The 13,116-nt window shown below is 43.5% G+C and overlaps 1 protein-coding gene across 1 annotated transcript in view; it reads right to left on the bottom strand.

Annotated features, from left to right (window-relative positions):
- Positions 1–1,826: 1,826 nt before the first annotated feature.
- The window catches only part of LOC306959912 (ras association domain-containing protein 8-like), a 41,144-nt gene continuing 29,854 nt past the window's right edge, over positions 1,827–13,116 (bottom strand). Inside the window, 6 exon segments of the mRNA XM_079552167.1 lie at positions 1,827–2,052; positions 2,054–2,056; positions 4,786–4,916; positions 8,621–8,743; positions 10,802–10,876; positions 12,521–12,718. Coding sequence (XP_079408293.1) covers positions 1,941–2,052; positions 2,054–2,056; positions 4,786–4,916; positions 8,621–8,743; positions 10,802–10,876; positions 12,521–12,718 — 642 coding nt within the window. The 3' untranslated portion in view covers positions 1,827–1,940.

Here is a 13,116-nt window from a genome sequence, read left to right as displayed (position 1 = left end):
TCAGTCGGAGCAGCGCGTTTGATTAGAGGCTCGTGTTTGAGCAGGTTATGGGCACGCACACGCACACACATACGCACACACACGCACACATCGCCCTGTTTGGATGCGCGCGCACACATACATACACACACGCACGAACACACACACACACACGCGCGCACACACGCACATCGCCCTGTTTGGATGCGCGCACACGCACGGCAGTCAGATCTCGTGCAGTCGCTTTTTTGTGACAGCGGGTTGTCCTCGGACAGCAGCACCACCAACCACGCACTCAGTACTGTCGCCAGGCTTCCTGGTGTTCCCAAACGGTCTCCCATCCCAGTTCTAACCAGGCACTTTCTTGCTTAGCTTCAAAGCCGGTATGGGAAATAAACATGGCGGCGCCCAGGCGGCGGCCATTGAGATAGCGTTTTCTATAATAGATTTATCACATACAAATAAAGTCAAGTCTAAATCGGGTCCATATGGATGTTTATTCACAGCAGGTTGTTCAGTAGAACCGAAAAAAAAAGGCAATCATAGCTAATGCTAGCTAGCATTAGCACAATGCTAACTTGAAGCATTCTGTTAGCATTCTCCGTTATTTATGTATTTATGGGCTGTTGAACCACTTTGCTCCTCTCCATATCAATGTATCTTTATTTAGTAGAAAACTATATTCATAATTCAGCATTTGTTAAAGGGACTATACGGAGTATTTTCCTCCCTTTCATGTTCCAGCCTTCTAATGTGTAGAATGAGCTCAGACCTGTTCACCACAACTGCCTCTAAAATCCTGCACTGTCACTCAAAAAGTTGTTACTTCAGGTCCGAAGTGCCGTCATGCACGAGCTTAATATAGAAGCTGCAGTTATACATAAGACCTGAGGTGGCAGTGATGAGAATAAAAATGACCCTAACAAACGCTGAATTATGAATATAGTTTTCTACTAAATGAAGATACACAGACATGGAGAGGAGCTAAGTGGTTCAACAGCCCATAAATAGATAAATAACGGAGAATGCTAACTTTATGCTTCAAGTTAGCATTGTGCTAATACTAATGCTAGCGTTAGCTACAACTGCCGTTTTTTCACTTCTACTGAACAATCTGCTGTGAGAAAATATCCATATGGGCCCGATTTACACTTGACTTTATTTGTGTGTGATAAATAAGTTGATATTCCATCAGAAAATGGCTAAAAAGAGTGGAAAATTGTGTTTCTCTAAAGATTCTATTTTCCCCCTCGGCGAGGCCACGCCCCCTTCTATGACTAAACATGGTTGGCACGACCACAGTTTAAAATTGCTTTACCTTCTTCTATCTCACTTCCTGTCGGTGTCCAATAAGGGAGTGAAATTATAAACATAAAAACACATAAAAATTGGCCAAACTAAAGAAAGCTGGACACAATCTTTAGCAAAATCTTAAATATCATTTTGTTTACTATGTTTTAGCAAAAACTGTGTCTAATGTGTCATATGCACTTTAAGGCCGGGTTTGGTCTATACTTTTTACTTTGACATAAAAAAAATTAAGATGCAAAGGGAGAAAACTAGCCTAAAATATGATCTCTGCATGGAAAGTCACCTGCCGTGTCTCACCTTAAACGTGCTCAGTGAGTGTAAATCTCCGTCTGTCTGGAGCTGCCCCGCCCTCTGCTCCTGACAGGCCCCCTGGTGGTCGGTGTTGAGGGTCGGGTCAAATGCAGAGCACACATTTCCCTGTTACCTAAACTCGTTCGTCTTCGCGCTCGGTGGAGGCAAACGTCATCTTGAGGCAAAGCAACATTTTTCCAAAGCAGTTTCTCTCTCTGGCTTCGCCCTGAACGCTGGAGTCCACAGAGGAGAGCGTTAAAAGGTTTCCCGTTGGCACAGAGCAGAGACGAGAACGGCGGGACGTCCTGAACGCCGGAGGGCCCGTCCGTCCCGGGACAGCGCGGAGCGGGGGGGCGGGGTCACACGTAGATGCCTTCGGGGTTGAAGCCGGAGGAGACGGGGCTCTGAAGGGAGCGCAGGTCATCGGGTAAAAGACGAGAGGAGCCCAGGCGCTTCAGAGAGGCGAGCTCCGACTCTGAGGGGGAAGCAGAGGAGAAGGGTCACGACAGCGAGGGGGAGACTGGTTCATTTCATACAAGTCTTGTTTTAGGGCAGGAGGTCCCAAACTGTGATACGCAGGGAGACATTTTCAACCTGATAAAGACAAAATCGTGTGATGAAAAAGAGCAACAGAAAATCCACAAAATAGCAACTGGAAATTGACAAAAAGCAATGAAAATGTGGCATAAATGTGACGAAAACACAGTACTGAGAGACACAGACACTACACAGACACTACACAGACACTACACAGACACTACACAGACACTACACAGACACTACACTACACAGACACTACACAGCCCGTGCCTGGTCGAGCTTGTCGACCGCCGAGGTCACGGCCAAACCGGTCTGACCAGTGGCCAAAGCGCTGAACTGTGACTAACGTGATGTGAACAGACTGAGCTTTTATATCGAATATTTCACAACATCTTACCGCTGTTAGCTTTGCACCGCTGTTAGCGCAACTTTAGCTGGTGTTAGCATAACATTTCCATATAGCTTTCCTTCATAGTTTGCATTTTAGCTGCTTTTTTCCTGTAGTGTTTGCATTGGAACCTCTGAATGATCCCATAACCCCCACCAGGAGGCAGCATTTGTCCACATTGTTCTCATCACGATTTTACACACTTTTAGTGACGTTTTGTACAACGTGCGCGTCTGTGGGGGCGCTGCCCACAACAACTGCGGTTGTGTAGTGGGGAAACACGCGTGGACTGGGTCGATATGTGACGATGCAAGTACATAAAAAAAAATAGAATAGAAAATAGAAAAAATAGAATATCACGATTATTGAATTATACACTGCTGTGATGTGACGCTCTGTCTGACCCTTTCACAATAAGAGTCATACTAAAGCGCTAACATGCAGTGGCTTTTATTGTGTAAAAGTCAAACCGGAAGCAGTTCTTTCCATATGTTATTACTTGACCAAGTAATTCACCAAAGTTGGACAAGATATGGATAAACAGCGCATTTGTGAACCGGGTCCAGGATTTAATTTAGACAAATGATCGTTTCATTTGTCTAAATTAAGGCAGAGCCTGACAGAACTGAAAGGATGAAGGACACACTCTTCTTCGCACATGTGCAAGTAAATAAATCTAAACACAAGCTGTGATCTACGCAGAGCAGCGGCGTTACGGGGGAAAGACACCATAAATACTGCTGGAATAGAGACAGAACGCTGGGCTTAAAGCTGTAGATTGAGGAGCCTGGTCGTATGGGGCCTGGAGAGGAGCGACTCGCTGCTAAACGCTCGCATTAGCGTCCGTCATTGCGTAGCAAAAAGTTAGCGGCTTGGGTTTGCTTCACTGGCCATGAAAAGAGTAAACTGTGCTGAAGAGCTTAAAACCGTGATGAAACGATCCCACAAAAATGACAGATCGTCAGCTCTGGAGATCGTAAGACGGTCTAATATCGTCATATCGCCCAGCCCTACATTGATGGCGTGCGTGTTCAGTGGAAAGACGGCCAATGGCGGTGCCCCTCGGAGCATGTGGAGCCCAACACGGTGCACAACAGCAGTGGGCCAATCTGTCAGGGCTTCATTCATAAAACTTCTGTGCAACTTGAGTCTGCACGTCTCTGCGCTACAGTAGAATGTTGTAAATTGTTGCCACAGTTCGTCATTAGAGCAACTAAGCTGTTGTAAAACTCTAGACTTACACACTATACACTTACTATTACATATATATATATATATATATATATATATATATATATATATACACGCTCCTAACACACAACACACAAACGGACATGTGAGTTTTGCAGTGGGCTATGAAAACGGTAGCAAATCAATGAAGAGGTGTAAACATGAAAAAAGATATATATTATTTAGGAAAAAGTGTGTTAGCCAGGAATTATATTGTTAACAAGCTGTTAAATGATTAAAGTGCGTGTGTTCTGTGAGAGAGTTGATAAAACCAAAGGAAGAAGCCGATGTAATAATGTGTTACTACCTACACGGATCATGACCCAGCGCTGCAGCTCCCACTGTTACTTTTCACCGATTGTACTTTGTACTTTGAGAAGCGGGCGGTGAATTAATGAGTTTAAAACTTCCTCCCACTCCTTTACCACTGACCCCAAAGACACTTGTTTGTATTTTAAAGATCTGCCGACAAAAACTCCAGTAAATAAATGCTTTTATTCTGGAAACATTTCTGGGCCGTTTCAGATGCCTCTGTCGTCATCAGTTTGACCACTAGGGGGCATTGTTTACACAGGGTTTCAGGTGCTTTATAATACCATTTTAATGCGAAAGTACTGTATTTTCATTGCCACAAATGCGAAATATCTTGGCATGTTTCATATCGTCAGATTTGCAAACATTCAATCAAACAAAGGAATGAGAGGAAATTTACGCAGAAACTTTAAGCAAAAGGTTTTGAGCAGAACTGCGGCTGAATTAGTTTAAGACCATAGTTTTATGTTTTTGATGAATGTATGTAGTAAAAACAGCTGAGCATTGACGTTGTTGTGGGCTCTGCCTCTAAGGAAAAAATAAATTTTCTAAGAAATCTAGATTCAATGCCAGTTTGAAAACGATTTCATGCTTTTTGATGACTTTTAATGCTCCACAATAAACCAGCCTCTTCCACAGAAGTGCGGAGAAAATAATGTCCATTTTGAAACCCCATGTAGTACACAGGTGGTGGTGGCTGTAAGTCAGGCTCCGTGGGGGGTGGGGGGTGGTACTTGCCGTCGGCCGTCTCCGGTGCAGGCTGCGCGGGGAGCACGGTGACCTTGGTCCCCGTCTGCTGGATGAACTGCTGGAGGTTGACCTGTCGCAGCTCTTTGGTCAGCTGCTCCAGCTCCTGCTCCTTGTCCTGGACAGAGGGACACGAGCCGTTAAATCCAGGAGGCCAGTTTCTTTGATCTAACTGTTATGATCTTGGGCAGCTGCAGCTGGGTCAGCAACACTATCGCCCAAAGAACAGGGTGTCTGCAGAGTTGGACAAGTCAAATTTAAGACTTTTTAAGACCTTTTTAAGACCACAAAATCTCAAAAATAAGACCTGTTTTTGAACACGCAATATATAAATGGACTGTAAAGAAAATCACTGTCACAAAAATCCAAGTGTCAAACTGTTGTTTTTGAAATCACAGTGGGATGTGAATGTAAGAACTTCATTTTTCACATTAGGCATTTTAACAACCATTCAAGTTTTAACAACCTTATCCCATAATAAGAATATTGAGATTGAATAATTACTCACAATTATCGACTGAATGAAAGAAAACAACAGATATTTAGTTTTTGTATTTAAAATGCTTTGTAATACTTGAGCTGGTAAACATTCACTGTTTCTAAAAATAAAAGCAGCTTTTTGACTCGTTTGCAGAGAACAAAACACTGTCAACTTTACAACTCATTAATGATCATAATTATTTTAATGATATTATTATTAGGCCAGAATCTAGTCTAGGTTTGATGTTTTCTAAACTTGTTTGTCAGATGTTTTTATGAACAAAGTGAGAAACGTGTTTCTAAAGTAACAGGACTTTCTCTTTCCTTCTGTGCCTGAGCAGAGGAGCGTTCGCTTTGTGTTTCCCAACATTTGGACAAACTTTATTGTGAACGATGCCGTTCATGACCTTGAGCTGGATATTTACAGTGAAGGATTATCTCCACGTTGTTTCATATTGGACGTATCTTTCCCCCGACAGCAGCATTACGGATCCATCAGCGACACCTCGGTCATGTTCTGGATTCCTAAACACTGCTGACTTCAATCGTTTTTTTGGGCGGATAAAGCTCTGAAGGAGAGTCCTTCTGCCTCGCTCGACTATCGCTGAGTTTACGTTGTTTGTGGCGGCGGCCAGAGCGTCAGCGTCGCTTCGCCCTCTCGGACCATGAGCGGCACCGGGCGGCTCCTCATCGCTGCTTCTGTGACTTTATTTGTCTACTTTTTAAACTAAATTGTGCGCAAATAATTGGGTCGTTGAACGTTAATTTTTAAGACCAGTTTACCATGGATTTAAGACCAAATAGGCCGAATTTTAGACTTTTTAAGTCCTTAAATTTGGATTCTTGAATTTAGACTTTTTAAGACCCCGCGGACGCCCTGAAAGAATGAGATCAGCTGAACATCCGGAATATTAGGGTTGGGCCCTATCGTATCGTTATCGCGATATCATTTTAGCTTCCAAAGTCTGACGGGATCGGCCACAGCAAAGGCGGTTCTGGCCACGTGATAGAGATCTTAGGCCAGGAGTGGCAAACCTTCAGAGACCAAGAGCCGAAATGTTCAACCTTGATCTGTGAAGAGCCACAATGGCACCGACCATTCGCGAGATCCAGGGGTTTATTGTGATTAAATATAATGTCACCGTTATCGTTATTAGATTTTATGGTTTTACTCCTCACCAAGATTGAAATAAATCTATATTATATTTTGTGCTGTTCTGCTCTGACTGAGACAGAATTAGATTGTTTTATTTTTAATGCTGGTATGTTTGTGTGGGGGGCCCTGCCCACTTAGCCCCCTCCTCTGATTGGCCCCTGGCCTGTGCACTCAGTGCCTGCAGCTCGGTCCTGACTGGACTGTGCAGAGAACACACAGTCGGCTGCACAAAGTTCATAAACTTTCATCAGGAGCCTCTGGAGGACGCCTGAGATTCTGTTTTATGTCACAACATGTGAAAGAAGGGGAGGGGGAAGAGGGGTTGGAGGGAGGGCAGGGAGTTCAGCTTCCCGATGGCCCTATGTATGAAACTGTTCTTCAGTCGACTGGAACTGACCCGTAGATTCCGCAGTCTCCTCCCTTAAGGCTTTACCTTGAAGAGACTGTGTGATGGTGCAAAGAAGAGGAGGCGGTAACACTTTACATTACGGGCCGGTAAGTCCTTGGTACTTACAGTGGTAATTCTAGATACTTATTGTGGTACTTACAGTGGTGCTTATGGTGGTACTTACAGTGGTTATTCTAGGTACTTATTGTGGTACTTAAAGGATACTATAGTGAGAATTACAAGGTATGTACTTCTAGAAACAGTGGTAACTCTTAGTAATGAAGGTAGTACTTCTTGTTTTCCCTAATGCTGTTTTATGTTGTTTTATAGTCACACAATCCTACAAATTACTTCTGTTTGTAGAAGTACCACATTTACTACCTATGAATTGCTGCTGTAGTATCCTTGAATTACCAGTAAGCACCGTAGTAAATAGAAGTACAACCTTCATTACTAAGAGTTACCCCTGTATCTCTTAGTAATGAGAGATACAGTTGCAACTCTGTGACTCCCTAACCCTAACCCCAATTACTAGTAATTACCACTTTTAGTGCCACAATAAGTACCACTGTCATTAGTAGTAATTACCACTGTAAGTACCATGGACTTACCGGCCCGTAATGTAAAGTGTTACCGAGGAGGCTAATCAGAAACCTGATCCCAGAGCCGCCATCTGCGGCCTCGAAAAGGAGGAAGATACGGACTCTCTAGAGATGGAAACAGGGTCTGTGTTTTTGGTTGGATTTTTGGTCAAGATTCTTAAAGACAGTTACAGATTATGGGAAATATGTACCTTTTTATTATACAAAGAGCCACATTGTATTAAAGATATCCAGTCATGTGTTCGCCACTCCTGTTTTAGGCCATATCATCCGGCCGTACTGAATCATAAGGTTAAGGAAGCTATCTTAAATGCATTGACAATCTTTGGGATGTGCTGGAGAAGGGTTTACACAATGATCACACTCTCCATTCATCAATACAAGATCTTGGAGAAAAATGAATGGATCTTTTGAAATTGAAGAAGCTTATTGAAACAATGTTAAAGCTAAACGTGCTCCAACCAAATATTAGAGCATGAGACCTTTCTTTTTTCTATTTTGGTGGTGACTTATTTGGGTGTCAGGCAGTCTACCAGTGGACTTTTGTTTATGATTCAGAAAGTTGGGCGGCATGGTAGCACAGCGGTTAGCGCACGGTGGCGCAGCGGTTAGCGCCTCCACTTCACAGCAAGAAGGTCCCGGGTTCGATTCCCACCAAGACGGGGCCTTTCTGTGTGGAGTTTGCATGTTCTCCCCGTGTCTGCGTAGGTTTCCTCCGGGTACTCCGGTTTCCCCTACCACTAAAAACATGTGCAAGAGGTGAATCCTCCAGCCAGGTGATTCTGACCATCAGCCTGGCCCCACATCATGGAGATGGGTCCCCGGGCGCGGCACTGCCAGCGGCATCGAAGGATGGGTTAAATGCAGAAGACACATTTCCCTACGGGGACAATAAAGTAAACAGAACAAACAAAACAAACAAAACAGTTTACTGTGCATGCACTTTCTACAGTTTTGTTCTATTTTCTTTGGTCAATCCATATGTTTTGTCTCCTTGTGAATAAAGCCTTAAACACAAAGGTTCCACAGTGCTTTTAAGTGCGATGACCTCCACCATCACACACGACGTCCGCACAGGAAAGGAGTGTGGGGACCTTTGAATCAGTGGGTGAAAAAGTGCTACTAACTAAGCTACTGCCGCCCCCGTTATTAGCTTCTTACATCAGGATTTTGAGAAGTGAGAAGTGTCCCTGTACCTGAAGCCTCCTGCTGGCCTGGCTGAGGGACCTCTCCAGGGCTCTGCAGCTGCTCTCCAGTCGAGTCGAGTGCTGCGCCTGGACCACCAGCTCCAAACGCACCTTCTCCAACTGTGCCTGGGCCTGAGGAGCATAAACCCAGAACTGTCCATCACATATTCATGTTTGAACTGAAAAGATTCTTGGATGAGAAGGGCTTGGGTCGTTGAATTCAAAACGACCCAGTTTAAAGCTGTACTAAGTAACTCATGCCCCTAGAGGCCATAAGTGCAACTGCAGGTGTTGCAGCAAGTTGCGATTTTTTAACTTATTATTGTTCATGAGAGTAAATACTACAATGACAGAAAAGGCTAAGTGAGAGCGGGATATTGTACATACGCAATGGAAATATTTTTTCCACGCAAACTTGGCTGTAAATACTGTTTAAGTGGTGCTAGCCCACAGTTAGCTTTGCCCGTTAGCCTGTTAGCTTCCTCTTTGTGATTCTATTAGTGTGTATCAGTTGCTCCGACCCGGAGGCAGTCAAGCTGCAATTCTGGTTTTCTGGCCAGAGACACCAGGGAGAGATGAAAGACCCCCCAACCATCCCATTAACACTTGTATTACCGCCAGAGGGACTACGGAAAGGATTTATTAAGGTAAACACGTTACTTAGTATTGCTTTAAATGACAACTTTTTTTTCCCCAGAGGGAAACCTTTTGTCCATATTTTCACTGGTACTTGAGTACCCAGAGGAAACCTACGCAGACATGGGGAGAACATGCACACTCCAGAAAAGCCCTGGTCAGGGGTGGATCTAGAGGGGTGGTTAGTAAAGGTCTTGCCACCCCAGCTGCCGCCCCTTAAAGGGGGGTATTATGAAAAATCGACTTTTTCAAGCTTTACATCATGTTATTCTGTCATTCCCTCATTAAAAACATGCCTGAAGTGTTGCCTTGGCACATTCACGTATTTTTGAGTACTCTGTAAAAACTCTGATGGCGGCCATTTTAGGATAGGTTTGCCTGAGTCCTCCTAGGAACGCCCCCACCTCCTGGAGACGCCTCCGAGCTTTCGTCACCAGCCGAGTAACCAACCACTGCTCCTCAGCAGAACCCCCTCCCCACTGATGCCACAGACAGCGTGTGGAGGGGGCGTGTCTGAAAGGGTCAGAGGTTCTTAAAGAGACAGAGGCCTATTTCAAGACATTCACTACAGCCATTTTGAGAGAGACATTTTATACAAGGCAGTTATTTTAATTTACTGCAGTTACAGACCAACAGAAGGTTTCGTCATCATTGTAGTGTGCTATAGACTGGTGCTATGTGATTGAAAAAAGCATAATACCCCCTCTTTAATGTCATATGATGTCTCACATCTGCTCTAGAAGCTACTTGGTGCTTACAGAGGCTCACTCTCAGTTAGCACTTTTTTGACAGGACATAGAATTATACCAACTTTATAGTTAAATAAGGAGCCTGACCCTGCTTGCCACCCTGATTTGTTTTTTCTAGATCCGCCCCTGGCCCCGTTCAAGTTCAAACGAAGATGGAACGAATGCTAAACCGCAGAGATTACTGCAGATTTGTAGAATTAACCGTGAAGAATAACTGATGTTGATTTTTTTGCCGCACTGAGATTAAATAAATGTTTCATGAGCATCTCGTAAAGTAAACCTGAAACTCCGAGAGACTGCACTGATTAACATCTATTTGAAGAGATCAGAGCCGATAAATTATTCAAAGTGTCAGGAGTGTGAAGTCAGGGAACTGTTGGGCAGGACTGCACCATGTTGGGAAAAGAAAAAAAAACATAACCGTGATCTTTATGTCAAGTAATGATTACATGTGTGATATATATTCGTGAAAAATAACTTTGCAGCATCAAAAATCTAAAAATCAGGACCGAATGTTCCTCCTTTACAGCGAAACGACTGAGACAAACCTTTGCCTTGAATCTGTGACAAAACACACACATTCATACTTGGACACGGGACAAAAGCTCGATCTTACTGAGCCCAAATTGGCTCAGCACAGATATTGCAATATTGAGTAATTAAAGAATGGATTTGGATGAGCTCCAGACCTAAGCAAGTCTCATATTTAGCTGCCTTTCATCAACATCTCCATGGACACAAGCTTTAGACGCCCTGTTCCCAGAAAAACTACTTGTGAACCATTTGTGATGATTTGTGATTTTACCTCTTCTTCATTGAGCTTCTGGTTGCGTTCAGCTTCTTGCTTCTGCCGTTCCTGCTCCAGGCTCGTCTGTATGGTCTACAGCACAAAACATGGAGGGGTCAAAGACACCGCTGTGCAGATGTGGGGTTTATCCATCAAGACAGTAGCAGCACCGCGTTGTAGCACTTGGTCACTCCACACATGTAAGCTAATACACATTTACTATACTGGCCTTTCATAACAAAAAGACAAAGATTGAGATTTGATTGGCTGTTGGCAAAGTTCCAGACGTTTTTTGAACGGATACAAAAAGCAAATGGATGACAGTTGCTATCCGGTAGCATGCTAATGTCTTGAGCAGCTTAAACACCGACTCAAGACTGAGACTCTGTTGACATGACAAACTGTAAAAACCACAGAGAAAGGTTTTGTGTTTCCTCTTTGATGGGTTAATTTAGTTTGAGGAGTGAAGCAGATCAGTTGTCTTTCATTTTCATCCTGAGTAGGTTAGGTTACTTTATTTGTACTCATGGGTAAATTTGTCTTCCAATTCTGAGAACTAGTCAAACATTAAAACACATTATACAAAGATAAAACATCACACGTGATTAAATATAAAGCTTGTAAGTTCTCCAGAGCCATAAAAAGCCGTGTCAGGGGCAACTAGATCCCTACTTGTTCATCAAGGAAAGGGCAGCAGGAACAAAGCTTTTCTTAAAATGGTTCGTATGGCTTATTGGCATCAAAAACCTACGCCTAGATGGAAGTGTATAGAAAGTCCACACTGGTCTGAGGCCGATGACTTTACTTGACCAGCTGATTCAGGGCGTTTTTGTTTCTAGGTCTCATACTATGCGACCAGGCAGAAAGTTAGGGTCCCTTCGATGAATGTCCGATAAAAAAGTTTTATCTACATGAAAGAAGGACAGATTCCAAAGACAATACAGTCGTTGGTGACCCTTTTTACAAACAACATCACAGTTTTCTATTTCTATTCTATTTTCTATTGTTCCAAGGTACCTGTATGACTCCACACACTCCACTGGTTGTCCCTTTATATATGTTACAACATGTGGGAGAGTGCTCTTCCTAAAGTCGATGATCATATCTTTTGTTTTTGCAACGTTTAAGAGAAGATGCGACTCATGACACCATTGACAATGTCCTCAAACTGGGCCGTGCTGACTTTCATTTTTGTGAAGTAGACTTACAATAACTGACTCATCAGCGTTTTTTAAGATGATTCAGTTTTCATGGTCACTCTGACACATGCTAGTGTACAATATAAACAACAGGGGTGAGAGAACAGAACCTTGGGGTGAGCCTGTCGAAACAGTGCACTGGTCAGAGAGTTCACCATTGACTCTCAGTCTTTGAATTCTTTTAGTTAAAAAGTCAAGAACCCAGCCTACGATGTTTATCAAGATTAAAATGTTCCATAAGCCGCCTAGCAAGCACATATGGTTGCATTGTATTAAAAGCTGACGTAAAGTCAATAAAAAGAAAGCGCACATGAGTACCTTTTCCCTCCAAGTGTTTGAAGAGCAGATGAAGCAAAGTTATAGTGGCATCCTCAATGCCTCTAGAGATATTGTTGCATGTTGTAGTACTGCATAATTCTACTTCGGTATTCAAAATGGCCGCCGGAACTATGCGTGATGTCATTGGAAACGCATGTATACAATGACTGTTCAAGCCTTTCTGTCTTACTTAAACTCTCTGGCCCTCTCGCGCTCTCACCTGTACGTGGGCGAGGTACTCCTTCAGCTTGTCCTCGGTGTCTCTCAGCCGGGCCTGGAGCTCCGACAGCCGTACCCTCAGGTTTTGCTCGGTGTCCTGTTCGATCTGGAGCTCATTGGTCCAGAACTCCTGCTCCTCCAGCTCCGCCTCGTTCCTCTTCAGCTGCTGCTCCAGAAGAGACAGCTCCTCCTCCACCTCCTCCATGAGCAAACAAACAACAGTTTCCTAGAGACCCTGCACTGTCCGAAGCACTGTTTACAGCAGGGGTCACCAACGTGGTGCCTGTGGGCACCCAGGGGCCCTTTGGGACTTTTTCTAAAGTGTAAAACACTTCATTTTCTTGAATCTAATTCTTAAAAATACAGTTATTTTGGTTCTTGTGACTCAGTATGAGTTTAAAATAAAGCTATTTTAATATAATATGGGTCAATATCCTATAAGTGAACAGTGTACGTTTACCAGGGGGAGATGAAAGACCCCCAATCATCCCATCAACACTTGTATTACCCCCACAGGGACAACGGAAAGGATTTATTGAGGTAAACACGTTACTTAGTACTGCTTTAAGCCCAAGTAAATGATATCAAATGTTCAAA

Source organism: Gobius niger (genome assembly GCF_951799975.1).
Source record: "Gobius niger genome assembly, chromosome: 2".
Taxonomy (NCBI): Eukaryota; Metazoa; Chordata; class Actinopteri; order Gobiiformes; family Gobiidae; genus Gobius; species Gobius niger.
Note: the sequence above shows the minus strand (reverse complement) of the source record. Positions and strands in the feature narration are given on the sequence as shown.